Here is a 16811-nt window from a genome sequence, read left to right on the forward strand (position 1 = left end):
TAGTGATGTTTAGGATTTGGGTGAGGCATAGCTTCTAGTGCAAATTTGATCACGAAGACCACATCTTTGGATATTCACATTGCACTAACACTCTTCTTCAACCATCTTCAAGATCCAATGTGAAGCCAAGACTTTAACAAGAAAAATGACATGAAAAATCAAGCTCTAAGGAGAATTTCTCATCACTTAATATAACAATATCATCTCCACTAACACAAGTGTTAGTGATGTTAATGCCTCAACTACACACTTTTTCCATCCAATAACTTACTCCAAGTGTAAACGAATCAACCAACAAGCCATAGCAAGTGAATGCTATAACCCTTTCCAACACCATATGGGCAAACCTGTAAAGAAATAAAGAACTAACTTAAGCTTAGCATAATGGGCCACCATTGAAAATCCAGTCAAAGCTACTATAATGCTATTATGTGCAAGTAGACTAGCTTCACCATCAACCACTTTCAGGTTGATCATCGTTTAACCAAGCAACTTCATAAACACATTGCTCATTATTATATGGATATGATATAAGTATCACAATGACTTGATCATCAATCAAGCAACATTATGAGCAATGTCTATGTCACTACTATAAAGGTTTATGTGAGTATCAAGTGTCAACTCGATTTGATAAAATGCAACATAAATGCCACACCCCATCGATAGAGATTTACAACACCTAACACCACTAACTTTTATTCACAACATGGACAAACTCATGCTACTCTTTTTCTGACCAAATTCAAAACTAATCTAACATTAAGCTATTTAAAGAGCAATAACAAGGTTCTTCGGAAAAGAATTGAGCATTGCAACCCAAGTCTTTCAATAGCAAGCCTAGACAAAATGGTTTAGTGCTTCACTGCTATCCATCCCATAACTCACCATTTGTAAGACCATCATTTTCAACATGCATCAAAGTAGGAACTCTTGATTGCATGATGTAAACACAAGCAATGAGTTAACACTTCGTTGCAGATCATCTCTCCAAGAAGGGAAGATGATTTACATGTTTAATCCTTCGTACAAGAGGGAGTATTACGAGTTTGGCACCAAACATAATTATGCACATACTGGATAATATCATATTGCATCTTCAACTAATAGAAAGACCTATGCAACTTCTTGGTCACACGACAATGTCTCATATGCTCATCTAGAACAGGAGAATCATGGTAAGCATAGAGAAACCATGAAATAAATATTGAAGGCACCACCAGCCATAAATAATCATTAGGATCCATCCCCTCAAAATAAAAAAGGCCGTTTCAAGGCAATATTGAGAATATAAATGTCGGAATGGCAAGTCATCAACAAGTGATGCAGAATTTTCAAACCCATATCGAAGCTTTCGAATCTATAGCTCAATCTTTTGAGCCTCACGAACCTCATCGAGAGAAGGTAAATCTTGTCTATACCTTGTGGACATTGAATGTCAAGTAAAATAACCACCGACGGCACATAATCCTCGTCTAGAAATCCATAAATGTTGGAATAACAAGCTTATCAAAAATATTATAAGAGAGCGAAGAAGGAAGAGGAGCTCAAGAAAGGGCATTAACATCATGTATAAAATTCCCCAAGTGATGAACAATATCAGAATTATATATATGAAGCTTCAAAGCCCACCGAACAGTACAATCAACCAAGTTCTTCCACCTCAATAATGAAGTAATAGCAATATGATCACCTTCCAGTAATATCCAAGAACCATATAAATATGCATGAAGTTTCTCAAAACCCCAAACTATTACTAAACACTCCTTCTTTATCGTGGAATAATTTGTCTTTGCTAATTGTAATATATGGTTTATATATGCAATAGGATGGCACTAACCAAACACACTCATGCTCTTTTGCATCAATACACCTCCAAAACCAATATCAGAAGTATCCACGCACAAAATGAAAGGTCAAGTGTAGTTAGGATACACCAAAATCGAAAGAGTCGTCAATAACTCTTTGAGATCCATGAATGCTCGCTTGCAGTTTGCAGACTAGATAAAAAATGATGTTGATGACTTCAACAACGCTCGTAACGATGCAGTGCAATCAGAAAGATGATCCACAAAATGACCAAAATACTACACTTTGGCTATGAAGCACTGCAAATTATTCACATACTTCGGAGTAGGGAACTTCAGAACAACCACATGGACCAAAACACACATTTCAACCGCTTCAGCTTTAAATTAACTTCCCGTAACCAATCCAACACTTTATGAACATTAGGGATGTATTCCTCCTACATCCCCTTCGAGTAAATCAAAATATCATCAATAAAGTCAGAAGTCACCTATGGCATATTGCAAAGAACTTTGTCTATCATCAGCTGAAAAGTCGCTAGAGTATTGTTCAAACTAAACAGCATCACCAAGAACTTATACAAACCAAACAGTGTACAAAAAGCAATCATAGGAATATCTTCTTCGGCCATCGGTATTTACTAGTATCTAAAGCAAGATTTAGCTTGGTGAACTAATGACTTCTCCCAGACGATCCAAAAGATCAGCAACGTGAGGAAGAAGGTACACATCTGGGATCATCACTTCATTTAATGGATGATAGTCGATGTAGAAATGAATACATCTATTAGGCTTCATCATAAGATGAAGTTCATATGGCCAAGGACTCCATGACTTTCGAATAACAGCCTTTTCCAACATCTCTTTGACATTTGCATGTAAAATCTTAATATCTTTGGGTGACTAACGACGAACAGGAACCTTGATTGGACAAGCATCCCTGGTTGGAATTGAATGACATATAGCAATCTTGGCTCCAGATGATAGGTCAAATTCAAAGAGATTGGCATACTCCTGTATAAGCTGGTCACAATACAAATGCTGTCAGAGGGATCGGAAAAGGGAAAAGTGGAACAATATGGAAACATAAAAAGAAGTAATGAGGAGATAAAAGTAATGGAAGTAGATTATACCGCCATCACTTAACAATTTGCGAGCAACTGCACAAGAGAACAAAAGGAATCAAAAGCTAAGAATAGTCGATCATATAATATTTTCAAACAGTTTCTCGCAGAAATCTACCTGTAGGCTTCTTCAAGACTGGTGTTGCAATGTCTGCGAGCAAGACCATAAAAGAGTTATTACAACATCATATATCGATCGAAAGAGGGACAAAGAAGTACGGAAGTGAGAGGAATGGATAAAATATAAGAAAGTATGAAACAAAGGGGAAAAACCTCAAAATCCACTTGGCATGATTATGCTACAACCAATCTATACCAAGGATAAAATCAAAAACTTAACTCAATACCACTTGCAATGACTGCAACCCAAGCATAAGATTGCCCACACACACAACTAGGTTTGCCTCATCTCGTACATATGCATGTGTATGGCTGTTGTCATAAAAAATAAAAACTAGCTTCGCCGCACAACGCAAATGTAGATGGCAATATGTGGCAATAGGTTGAGCAATAGAAGATAAATTTAAACTTGTATCAACCAACACAGAGAGAATAATAGGAGACCACTTTTTATAAAAACAAACTTGGAAAGTAAACACTGAATGAACTAGTGCTGAGTGAAACCCTTAATAATACTCTCGAAAGAAAGATGAAGGGGTCATTAACTTATATGCACAAGGTCCTTCTGTTACTCATGTGATTCCTTGTTTCTCAAATGCATCTTGGTGTCCAAACCTTCCACTGCATCAGCACCAACAGGATGTTGTTGACACCAAGGTATCCACCCAGGAAAAGGAGGTTGCCAATCTGGAAAACATCAACAATACCAATAAATGTGACAAACTTCATCACACACCTAGCAGCAAACATTATAATCATGACCATGTCCTTGCTCTTGTCCTTGAATTCGAGTAGTAGTAGCATCAACCTCCATTGGAACAAGACCATCTCACACAGAAAGTAGAGTTGAAGGACGTGTAATAAAAAATGGAAGAGACAATATTTCATAACGTTATACCAAGTGAAGGGCATTGTCAAATGTGGCTGGAGCAAGTGTTTATACAAGTCTTATAAGATCTTGACAAAGTGCTAGCTACAACATTCCCAATTTGATCTACTCTGACATATATGGCTTTGCATAAAACAAGAGGCTTTGGAAACAAATGCCAAATTGCATCACCAACTCAGATGGCCCTTGATGAAAACAATATAATTGTTAAAAGGTATCATCACAATTGTCAACATGTTCGAATATGCATTTGAAGACATCCAAGAGAATACTTCAATCCCCATAAATGGCTACGCTCAAACCATTGTACCATTGCAACACCGTCCCTTGAAGACACATGGGAAATTCACGTAAACGTTGGATATCATCCCAAGAATGATATGTGACAATCACTGTAAAGTGATCAAACCAATAATACACATCATCCCCAGGATTCCCATGAAAGACTCCAGCCAAATGCGAGGATTGGCACCAATAGCAAGAGGAGTTGTACCACATGCCGTTAATGCTGCCATCAATTAAGTTTGGTTATTCAATTGCAATCATATAGTATCGAGCAACTGCACCAACTGCTACTTCAAAGTCAAAAGAGGAGGAGACTACTGCTCTGCCATAAAAATGAATGAGAAGGAAAGAGCAAAAGAAAAGAAATGAAAAAACAAAATGAACATGTTCATTGAACATAAATAAGGTGTGACAAGGCAAAATACAATAGAACATTACAATATCTAAAACAGTACAGACAAATCTCACTGTGCTAAAAAAATAGATAGATAGACATTTTTATAGTCATCATAGTGTCCTTTTGTGTATGGGACTCACATTCTGCAGTGGTGTCTAGATCCACACTTGAATTAAATTGGTTCTAACCAGGACACACAAAGAAGTGCCTCAAAAAATATATATTACATAAAGTTTGTGCCAAATTTCATATTTGAATATGGATGTGTCAGTGTCTAAAATAATATATATACATACAAATTGTACATAAAGTTTATGCTGCCAACTCAATCTTTAGGGTATCCACATTGGGATGTGACGGTGCCTTGTGAACAAAGACGGAGCCTACAATTCCAATCTTCCGCCAGAGTCCTATGAGAACATCAGAGGCTGCTGCCTGCATCCCCATCTCCTCTCTCCCATTCACCGAGATTCTACGATGTCACACAACAAAGCCATCGAGATGCCACTCGAGCCTGTGGAACGGGGGAGACTGGGCTACTCACGGTGGGCTGGAGAAGATCACGCTCCATTCGTGTCAGCTTGGATGCTGATGGCCATCCAGAGGACTGACTAGGAGAAGAGGAAGCTCACATGTTCTACGACCACTGAAGGGATTTCCCACCACAAACAGCCAAGTGGTTTAAGTCTCCTGTACAAACACACATTACTTTTACCAGACTTTACATGTTGCCATGGTTGTCTCAAAAGTCAGTCCCTTCTTGCTTGCGCTTTTACCTTCTAAAGTATTCTATTATCCCCATGCATACTGAACCTGCGAGAAAGAGTGTGTTTATGAAAAAGCACAAGCTTGAATGAGAAAAGGCTTTTGCATAGCATAAGACGATGGCAATCGCACAGAGGGAGATGAATGGCATCCCGGGGATTGATCCATCCGATCGCAATCATGCTCAGAAGGATGCAACGACGGATTTGGCAAGTGTTTGAACGGCTTTCCAAAGGGTTGATGATTATGTCAATGGTAAGCTGAGGAGGAATTCATTTTAACTGCCTAGACTTCTGTTGAAACTACAAATCCTCCGGCACCCAAAAAGCCAGTAATTAGAGGCTCAAGTGCAAATGCGAGACTACTTGGCAGAAAGCTTTCCAAAAACAAGTCTAGCTGTTTAGAAAATCTCACCACAACACATGAGCACTCCAAACAAGGCCTACTGCAAAAGAACGTTAGAAATCACGATAAATTTCGGATGAAAACTTACTCCGATTTTATCGTATTGCTTAAAGGTTAGAAATTAGAATTGTGATAGTGAAGCTCTGTTTGTGCTGACAGGGCATAACCCTAAAGGCATCTAAGCTCTTTCGGACTGCAACGAAACGAAACGGGCCCGAGATCCAACCAAGATAAATGAGGGAAGGCTCTGACGTGGCTGCTGACGCCTATGACTAGGACATTGACGTGTACAACACGGCCAATCAGAAACGATGAGATTGAGCATGTGATCGACAAGGACCTTTCTCGGGTATACCCGGAGAATGGTAGTTTAAGGGTCTCGATATCGATCTTAGTTTTGGACCCAATCTCGGATTTCGGACTTGGCCTCAAATTTGGTCTTGAACTCGGTCTTGAACTCAATCTCAGACTCAATCTTGAACTTGGTCTCGGAGTTAGTCTCAGACTTGATATTGGACTCAGTTTCATTCGATGAACTCTTTATCATTTCAGTTATGCTTTCGGGGATCCTTTAATTTACAACATCTCATGGAATTGGTTCCTTACATCTAGATTTGCTAATTTTGTATATCTATGGAATGTAAATATTATTCTAAACACAATAATGTTGTTCTCGCATCCAAATTTGCAAACTAGTGTCATTCAATATTTAGTAAGTTGATATAAATCGCCGCAAGGGCAGCTTGCGGGGATTGCTGCTTGGATTAGATGCTTCCCAGGTGACACAAAATTTAGGGCTTCTGTCTTCTTGTGTGACACTTTAGCAGCTTGACGCTGATTTTCATCCAATTTCTGTGGTAAGCAAGCATTAGCTCTTTTTCTTTTTGTCTTTGCTGGTACTGGAATGAAATGCATGATCTATTCGAGAAAGAGAGAAAAATGGCAAAAAGGATGAAATACAATGCACGAGAGAATGAAAAAAGAGAGAAAAAATGGTGAATGCTGTGGGTGCAATGTAGAGCTGCCGGTGCCAATGCAAGAAAACTTTCTGCTATCCAGGCCATCATGCCAGGCATATTCTAGAGGAATCTGCTTGCAAGTCCATGGACCTCCTCAAAGACCAGGGAGCCCCAACGCAAAGCTTGGGATTGCCTATGAAACTTGAGTTGAACATGGGGACGTCCAGTGCTTGTGGAAGCACTCAAGAAAAGTTGTTATATGAGACGTTGAAGAGCAGGAAATCTTTGAGCCTCATTCTGGTCAGCACTGGAGGAATGTCGTTGCTGAGCTTGTTCCTGGATGAGTTGAGTGACACCATCTTTACAATAGAAGGTGGTATGGAACCGGACAGGTGATGGACCCGTCAAGGATGGCAAGGCTGCTCAAGTTGCTCCGAATTCCACCTTCCAGATAGTTTGATCCCAACAGCAACTTTGAGCACAGACTGTAGTATGGTACCTGAGAGCTTATTTCCGTACGCCGTGAACTCATTCAGTACTTGCAGCTTGTCAATCTCCGTGGGGATCGTTCCAGTCAACTTCTTGTTGTGGATTCTCAACGTCTGGAGATTAGTGAGCTGCGATGGCACCAAGCCTTTGAAATAGTTGTTGTAAATCTCCAAGATGGTCATACGAGGCAATCCCAAAGACAGCTTGTTGTGGTCGAACGGACTTGCAGTCCTAGTAGACCAGGATTCCTCCAGAGAGGCTGTTGTTGAAGAGATGAGCTTCTGGAGTCGGCCCCCAGTGCACGAGCCGCTTGGAACCGCTTCAGTGAGAAGATTTGTGGAGATGTCCAATATCTCACTTCAATTAAGCCACCATTTTGTTTTTTTATCTATAAAAAAGAAAAATGTACATTCATGAAGAGGGTTAGGGTTTCCACAACAGATGAGGATCTGTTTGTTCGAGTATTACCTGCTTGCACAACAGTGCTCCCCTATGATCGAGGAGGCCTTTGATTATCTGGAGCACGACGAGCCTCTGCCAATGGACGACGAGCTTCCTCCAAACCCATCATCACCTCCAAAGAGGCAACGCAAGGAACAAGAGCCCCGGGCCGCCAAGGCACGAGAGGAGCCTTGGGTTGTGGCGCCTCCAGTGGCCACACAGGATGATCCGGATGAAGATCGGGAGGCGATCGCTCCGGCTGTGAGGAAGAAGAGGGGGCGGCCCCCTGGGAAAGATAACCATGCAGTGTTCCAGCCCGCCCACGAAGGCCTTCCCACCAGCGATGATCTTGAGCTAGCAAAATCGATCAAACCGCCCTGCAAGACTTGTGGCGAGCCCTCCAGTTTCAACGACTTTAACAACAAGAAGATCACGCAGCCGCGATACAAGTGTAAGAACAAGGTCTGCTGTAAGCGTGATTCCAAGTTCCTGTTAAAGGACGAGAAGATCTTGAGGGAGCTTGGTTTGATCATCTAGAGTAATTATTAAATATGATAGTTTTCATTACTAGTGAGCACATGGACCTTTATTTTCCATCTGGTAAACTTCAACCTTTAAAAAATGAATAGATGATTTTTATGGTATGGATGTATGATGAGGGAAAAAAACATAGGTGTGACTTTATGTTTGCAGGAGAGTTCAACTGAAGTGAATATAAAATAGTTTTAAGAGTGAATGTTCATTTGAGGTACAAATAACCAAGTTAAGATAGTTATTTAATAAAATAAAAGTTACAGACTAAATGTGCAGTAGAGATCTAGTCAAAACCACATGAAATTTCCTCCATTATTTTGTACCTCAAAAGCGTTGAATTGGCATAATTAAACAATTTTTTATTCCCAAACTGTTTTCATCTTTTATAATGTGGAGGGAGGATATTAGGGACGAGATAGTCTCTTACCTCATGTTCAACACTCATACCAGAACTTCAAACAATTGTGTTGCCATTGATGACAAACAATTGTCAATTCTGAAATTTCATATATCTTACATTTTGAGGTCATAAGAAACACTATTAACAATAACAACTCTAAGTTACAACTTCTTACTGTCTAAATGCCACACTTGAATTGTACATATTATTTGTCCACTACAAAATACCAATATAATTTCTACTTTCCATCATCTTTAGATTGAGGAAATACAATATTTAACTTGTTTTGCATTGTAATAGCCACTCATTCTATCACAAGAGCATAAGATATGTCTTATCCAAACCTAGTGTTGATGAAATCCATAAGTTTCTGATAAATTTACTTTAACTTATGAACACCAGACCATTTTTGTTTCTGCATTTAAACATGAAACATTTTAAAATTTGCCAATAGTAACTTTTTTTTATTGAAATAATAAACTTGAAATATTAATAATGTTCTGTGCATTGTCTAATAGTAGTATTATTCCTATTTATTAATCTAATTGATCAAATAGAGGTTTATAATTATAAAAATTAACCATTAGATGAGAATAAAATAGGTAGTGTTTAGGAAAATTTAAAATTATAAACATGTTTAAATAATAAATACAAGATTAATATAAATGAATAACAACCATTAGATGGAAGAATATCCAAGAATATTTTAGGTTTATTCACTACCCCATTCCCCTTATTGATTAAGCAAACAAAAAATTATTTATAATATAAAAATTATGAATGATTACAGACTACTTTATATATTGCCAATAGTAACTTTTCTTTAAGTTACTCTTAAAGAAGAAATAAAATATAACATATTTTAATTCATGGTTGTGCTTATTCTAAAAAATGGACTATATTTAATAATTAAACCAATGTAGATCATTTAACGAAAATGCCTTGAAAGAAGTTAAAACTTTTAATGAAAAAACAGAAAATTTTGGAAGGTAAGGAAAATTATCTATTATAATCTAAAATTTATATTAGGTATTTGTAACAAGAATATTATTATTTACCAAATGCATATATGATACATAGTTTTAATTATTTTATAGTAAATATTAATATTATCATTTTCTTTTGTTTCAGTGTTAAATTATAGTCACCATTGAGCTAATGATATTGAAGTATGTTCTTTTAGTGTAATAAATATTTCTAGAATATCTAAATATATTCTAGGATAGTTTTCAATCAAATGGTTATGATTTTCTCATATTAATTTTTGGTTTGCCTGGTGGTAGTGGATATACCTAGAATATTCTAGAATATTTTAGGATATTCTACCATTTAATGGTTGTTATGTATTTAGATTAATCTTGTACTTATAATTTATAAATTTTCCTAAACGCTTCCTAGTATATTCTAGTTTACTCTACCATCTAATGGTTGATATTCAATAAGATTAATCTTGTGTTTATAAATTATAAACATGTTTATAATTATAAATTCAATAAATAGGAATAACACTACTATTAAGCAAACCAAGCGTTGAATGTGCAGAAAATTATTTTTACAATTTCTAATAAGAGTTAATTAGAACTAATATAAAAAAATTTACATTTATTTTTTAAAGAGAAAAAAAATCCATTATTTACTTGCAGAACTTCATCATTTTCATCAAACATCTATGCTCATTGTACAAATAATAAGAAAATTTATCCCAAAAGGATCATTTCTATAGAAGAGAAGCTTTGGGAATAATAACACACTGTTTCCCAAAGAGCTTGCTTAAAGTTTGAAGAGCACAATAAGCACTTCTTTTTTATTCTCTTACATGACATAATAAAATAACGCAATTTTTTCGGGGTTCGATCCTCTTCAAAAATCACTCTCTAGAGCGTGGTCTGGCCACTGCTGTAAGTTCTCCCAAACTGCCTGTGCAACCTGTTGTTTAGTATTTTTCTTTGCAACTCATTTTAATCATTATTCACATGTCATGGCCAATGCTATTCCCTTCTGTCACAAGGTACGTTGGTGTCATGGAGACTCTCTTTATCTTGGAGGAGAGGGATAAACTTTTATCAATTAGCACAAATTTTATATTGGATTGAGTTTCTCCTACACAGCTAGATTTAAGCTGCAAAGGTCCAATTTCAATTTAGTTTTAACAGTCAACTTATATCCAAGCAAAAAACGCTTAATGCAGCAGAATATATGATATCCCGTTTCTAATTTTGCGATTACGAGGAAAGTCAACCAATCAGAAAGTTGACCAGGCTGTGCTTGAAAACATTGAACTTGTCAGTCAGGATCGTGGGTACACACAATGAATCCTCCCTTTCCAGACGCCCAGCTCGGGTCACCCGAATTGTGATCCTCTTCATCCTGATCCAGGCTTTCCTAGCCGCTGGGAAGCTCCTCATGCACGCACAGGACGACGATTTTCCTCTCACCGTTGCCGCCAGCAACAAGCTCCACGCCAGGTTCTTATCTCTCATTGCTGCCATCTCTCCCAAGCTCACTTATGATGGAGCCACGGATCCATACTTCCGGGGCCAGGCCATTGTTGACACCTTGTTCCTCCTGGAATCCAATTTCTCGCTGGTTCTCAACCTCTACTTTTACAACGTCGAGTACTGCGGCCCAAACTTTAGCCCCGACTTTGGTGGCACTGGCAGCAAGCTTCGTGCTGGATTCACGGCTCTCTTACCGGATCTCCGAGGTCTCATGAACTTGAGCTATGGAGCGGCCTATGTCGCCCAAGGACAGTTCCAAGCCGGATACTACATCAAGGGCATGAACTTGAGAGGATCTAATGGATCGTGTTCGACTCTCCGGCTGGAAAATTCCACGGATCATATTGGCTACTGCTACGACTACGAAGACACACGACTGAGTTACAGTGTTTTCGACAGGCTCTACCCGGGTTGCCAGATTCAATCTGCTAAAAAGCCCGAGTACGTGCTGGAGATGCGAGAGGACTGCAACGCTGTGTTTAGCGACACCACTACCAAAGAGGTTTTGTGGCAGTCGAAAACGAAGGGAAGCGGAAGGGACTGCGAGCTTGTTCTTGAAAAGACGGCGACGCTAGCTGTGTATGATCGAAACGGGACTGTCTTGGCGAGGTTTGGGACGAACAACTCCACGAATGCGTCCTTGTTTGCGGTCCAGGGAGATAGAAACATGGTGATCTATGCCATCAGCAACATGAAGACTCCAATGGCGGTGTGGAGCTCACACACTTTCAAAGGCGAGCTTTTGCAAGTTATGATGTGAATCTCTTACATGCTTCTTCTTTCTCACTAGATCCATCTTCTCCGAATGGATCGACGCCGCAGCCAAATGGTACCAGCTCTGTTTGGCAGCCTTCGTTGAGCTCCAAGTCGAGGCGACGGATTCGAACGATTGCAGTCTCCGTAGGAGCGTCTCTCGTTGGAGTGGCACTGGTGATTTTGTGTGTTGTGCTGATTTTGCGAAAGAAAAGAAATCGTAAAGCTAGCCGGGAAGCGTTGAGCTGGCTACCACCCGATTGCAAGGCCAGGAAATACTCGTACGAACAGCTCCAAGAGGCTACCAAAGGATTTCACAAGGACAACTTAGTAGGCAGAGGCGGATTTGCGAGTGTGTACAAGGTAAGTCTTTGTTTCTTTCTTTCGAGAAGTTCCTCGACTTTTGATCACACACAGGGAGTTATAGACAATCACTTTGTTGCCGTCAAATACTTGACTAGCTCCGACTTATCAGACAAGGCAAGGCGGGATTTCGAAAACGAGGTGTCTGCGATTTGCCTCCTCCAGCACAAGAATGTTGTCAAGCTTTTTGGTTTCTGCTCTGAGAAAGAGCACAAGCTCATTGTCTGCGAGTTCATCGAGAATGGAAACCTATCGGACGCTTTGTTTAGTAAGTTTCGCTAGATCCATGAAAGAGTTATCATGCTTTCTCTCTCGGCAGGGTCTCCAGACAAAGGTTTGGAGCTAAATTGGACAGCCAGATACAACATCTGTGTGGGAGTTGCGCAAGGTCTGGCATACTTGCACGGAGAAACATCACAGGCAACCATCGTGCACAGAGACATCAAGGCCCTCAACATCCTTCTAGCAAGCAATCTCGAGGCAAAGATCTCGGACTTCGGCCTGGCAAGACTGATCCAGGAAGATCGGAGCTATATCAGCACACGAGCCGCAGGAACAGTGTAAGTTTTTTTATGTCCAAAAACTTCAACTTCCATGGAGATCGTTTCCAGTGGCTATCTAGCTCCAGAGTACGCTCTCTCCGGCCAGCTCACCGAGAAGGCCGATGTCTACTCGTTTGGGATCCTTGTCCTGGAGATCTTGAGTGGAAGGATAAGCATGGATTTCACACTCTCGGATGGCGATTCCTTCCTTCTCGAACGGGTGAGTGGTTTTGATCTCTATTTCTTCGTCTAAGATCCTTCTTCCGAACCAGGCATGGAATGTCTTCCAGAGCGGCCACCTCCTGGAGATGATTGACAAGCGACTGGATGTGGGCGACGAGCGAGATATTCACGAGATGGAGCGCGTGTTCTTGGTGGCTCTCCACTGCACGCAAGCCAGCGGCAGCAAGCGCCCGTCGATGTTTAGAGTGGTGGGAATGCTCATGGGAGACATGGAAATCGGTGGCACCATCTCCAGGCCTGGCTTCCTCTTTGATCTGAGGCAAAACCTCGAGGAGTCCAAATCTTTTACCGAAACTTGACCACGTTTTGCGTTATTTAACTGAAGTGGTACTTTTGACTGTGTCCAAATGCTCAAAGAAGTCTACTGTGGCAGTGTTGCATGATCGCTAGGAATCAAAGCAAAGCCAGGATTTCTATTCGATTGGGAAGAAAATGAGCACGAGAAGAGAAAGAGTCCATATACAAATGTTCATCCTATATGCCAATTGCCTCTTGCGCTTGATTTCTGGCAGGATTTCTGGCAGGATTTCTATGCGTGAGGGTATTCCCTTCAGGTCTGTGTAAGACCATGCCTCTTGCAAGTGGGATTCATCTACCCAAAATGGCTTTCACCACTTGATTGGTCATGCAACGCAGTTGGAATCGCTAGATCCATCGAGAATCGTGGGACTCAGGCTTTTCACCAGTGGTTGTACTACTTGCACCTCCTGTTTTACTTCCACGGAAGAAGGTGATGAAGCTTCCACCTGCAAAAACAGTGTTCTTAGATTCCAAAACGAGAAGAAACAAGAGGATGCTTTGTTCTCGATTGATACGTACTTGGGGTGGTGGACTTGACCCAGAAGATTGCTGCTGGGATTCTGGCCCGTTGTCCTCCCTGGTTGCTTTCGGAGCTACTTGGAGTGGCTTGTAAGGAGCTTCGGCTGCTAGAGACGGTGGGAAGAACGCAGGGGTTCCATCCTGACTAGTGTAACCTCGGAAGGGATGCATTCCTGGAGTTGCGTACTGAGCAAACGGCCTATCCACGGTGGAGCTAGGAGGAGAAAAGTATGGGAAGTAACCAGCAGCTGGCGGCCTGTTTGCAAACATTGCGTAAGGATGAATGCCGTAAGGCGGCGGAAGAGGCAAACCGGGAGGAAGGAAAGGAATTGGCGGTGGTGGAATTTGCGAGCCTTGCGTTGGTGGTGCTTGGGGCTGCTGCTGCTGCTGCTGTTGTGGCTGAGAGAATGGAGGAGCTGCTGGTGATGGAGACGAAGGGACGAGAGGAGGAGGACCAGCAGCAGCGGCTGCTGCTGGGACTGGGAGAGGATATGGAAATGCGGACGCACCGAGCATGAGAGAGGGATCCACCGGCCATGACAGCGCGAGCCGGAGTCTCTGTTGGAGTTGCGAGTTGAGTTGGTCCGTCTCGGACTTGAGAAAAGCTTTCTCTTCTCTTAGCTCGCTCTTCTCCTGTGACAGCTGAAATAGAAACAAGCCGGTCCGTCAACAACTTGAACCAGGAAAAGAGAAAAACTTACGTTGCGGGATTCATCCAAAAGTGCTGCATGCTCTTTCTTTAGCCGCTTCACCACGGCTCGTGCTCGTTTAGTTCCTGAACACTATCGCTCAAAATTGTTGCTTTGTCATTTTTAGGCCTGTCTGGATCTGGAGCAACCAAGAAAGAGACGAAATAAGATGGTGAAAGACGAGAGTCGAGATACGGCACCTAATGCACTAGCGAGCTCGGTAATTGCTCGTTGAACTTGTCCCTTCGCAACTTCTCCCTGTCCGCCTTGTGGACTCTCCTCACGGATGCAAGGTCACTCGCATCGTTTGCAGCGGATCCACGCCTTAGCCTGGAAAGATTGAAAACTAGTATCAGATGCGAGAAGAGGACGAGGAAGAACAAAAAACTACAGCCACAAAGAAAGGAAAACGTTTGCAAGAATTTAGCGTGGATCAATCAAACGAAGGCATGGTGCACGGAAGAGAACCACAAACAAAAGGAAAACGTTTGCAAGAATTCAGCGTGGATCAATGAATCGAAGGCATGGTGAATGGAAGAAAACCACAAAAACAAAAGAAAACGTTCGCGCATTCGTCAAGAAAAAAAAAAGGGAACGATAAAAGCGGTTTAAGAAAAATGAATAAATTTTCTGTCTTTATCAAATTAATAAATACAAAAGCTGAAAAATATCTTAATATTACTATATCAAACCAAACAACTTGTTAATCGCTCCTGCTGGGATTTCTTGACACCGTTGGGAGCCTCCTAAATAGATCATACTTTGGTCTTGAGGGCCATGCCAAAATGTTGTCATACTTTCCATTCCCAAGTTCGTCTTCTTTTGGTTGGAGCCTGGTAACCTCTCCCTCCCGGATCCGCTCACCACAACATCTACCAGAATATTTGAAAGCTGAATAAAGATGATTCCCATTGTATTGTGCATCTTCTCTATGATAAAAGATTCTTTTGGGATAAAGTATACTGGAGATTACAACATTTTAACAGAAAGGACTAAACTAAGTGGTATAAACCAACTGTTATAATGAATACTGATAATAAGATAGAGAACGTAGATACCTGTAATTATAATTAAACAGATGGCATTGGTTATGATGAGAAACACTAATGCAATTAGAAAGGTTACAAGGTCGTGACTTTAAATGCAAATCTTACTGAGAATATAGAATTGATAATGATAAGGTTCTTACCTTTGGAAATAACACCACATACCTACTATACATGATGGCCACATACAAAGCACATAAACGTACATTCATATGCTACTAAATGTGTAAATACAAGACTTACAAACCTTATATTCTACTATTTTAAATCTGCTAGAGTCAGTCACTGAATATTAAATTTGTAGTAAATATTCATTCAGATCTGTAAATGCATCAGTGGTGAAATAGATCAATATAGTCTTATGGTTTCATATTCTTCCTTTTTGAGACTCATCATCAAAACATGAAGTTCCAAAAGTTTAAATGTCTTTATCTTTTTTCCCAAATCTTCTTATATGCTTGCTTTGTAATCCAAGAAATGGCATTTCAAAATCCTCTGCCCCTTTGAGTCAAATGCTCTCATAACATTTAATAATAAGAGTTTTGGTACACCCATTTTGTTGCCCAAAACAATTTAGCAGTATTAAATCTTTGTATATTTATGATAGTATACGGAGAAAAAGAATGGGAATACCCATGGGGTTTTCTTGTTCACTAGCATGGCACTATATATATAATGAGTATCAGATTTTTTATATAAAAGTAATTTTAATACACCAGATATAAAGAGTTTATTAACTAATTAGAATAGAAAATCAATAAATATACTACACCAATTTATTTATATACCTTACAATAAATAATTTCTAGAAATTATTATATGAGTCACCCTTACTAGGTATAATAAATGGGGAATTTTTATACAAGCCTTCAATAGTGGATCAAATAGTCCTATATTATATATAAAGTTAATCTAACATAATTATTAATATTCCAATTATATAATTACAATTTAAAAATTAATGAAGGAAAATATAAATTTTTAATTTCAATAACATTTATATAGATCAATTTAAATATTAATTTTATATTTTGCAATATGTTTTTCCACTAGCACAAGCTACATTAAAAATTATAGACATTAGTATTTTTTAAGCAAAAAAAAGACAATAGTTTAAAAGACAGTCAATAAAAGCTAAAATGTAAAATAAAAAGGCTTATGAAGACATTCAATCCGGGATGCCGGCGACACTATAGACGATCCAGACTGACGAGTGATCGTGAGGAAGAATGTGCGCACCCC

At 39.7% G+C, this 16811-nt stretch overlaps 1 protein-coding gene across 1 annotated transcript; it reads left to right on the forward strand.

Annotated features, from left to right (window-relative positions):
- The first annotated feature begins 10594 nt into the window (after positions 1-10594).
- LOC112343375 (probable LRR receptor-like serine/threonine-protein kinase At1g56140) lies at positions 10595-13579 on the forward strand. Its single transcript, XM_024666716.1, has 8 exons — positions 10595-10624; positions 10993-11823; positions 11937-12230; positions 12285-12498; positions 12550-12790; positions 12842-12992; positions 13045-13274; positions 13528-13579. Exons 1-8 carry the CDS (start codon positions 10595-10597, stop codon positions 13577-13579), a joined length of 2043 nt encoding a protein of 680 aa, XP_024522484.1.
- The last annotated feature ends 3232 nt before the right edge of the window (positions 13580-16811 follow it).

Source organism: Selaginella moellendorffii, unplaced genomic scaffold, assembly GCF_000143415.4.
Source record: "Selaginella moellendorffii unplaced genomic scaffold, v1.0 SELMOscaffold_147, whole genome shotgun sequence".
Taxonomy (NCBI): Eukaryota; Viridiplantae; Streptophyta; class Lycopodiopsida; order Selaginellales; family Selaginellaceae; genus Selaginella; species Selaginella moellendorffii.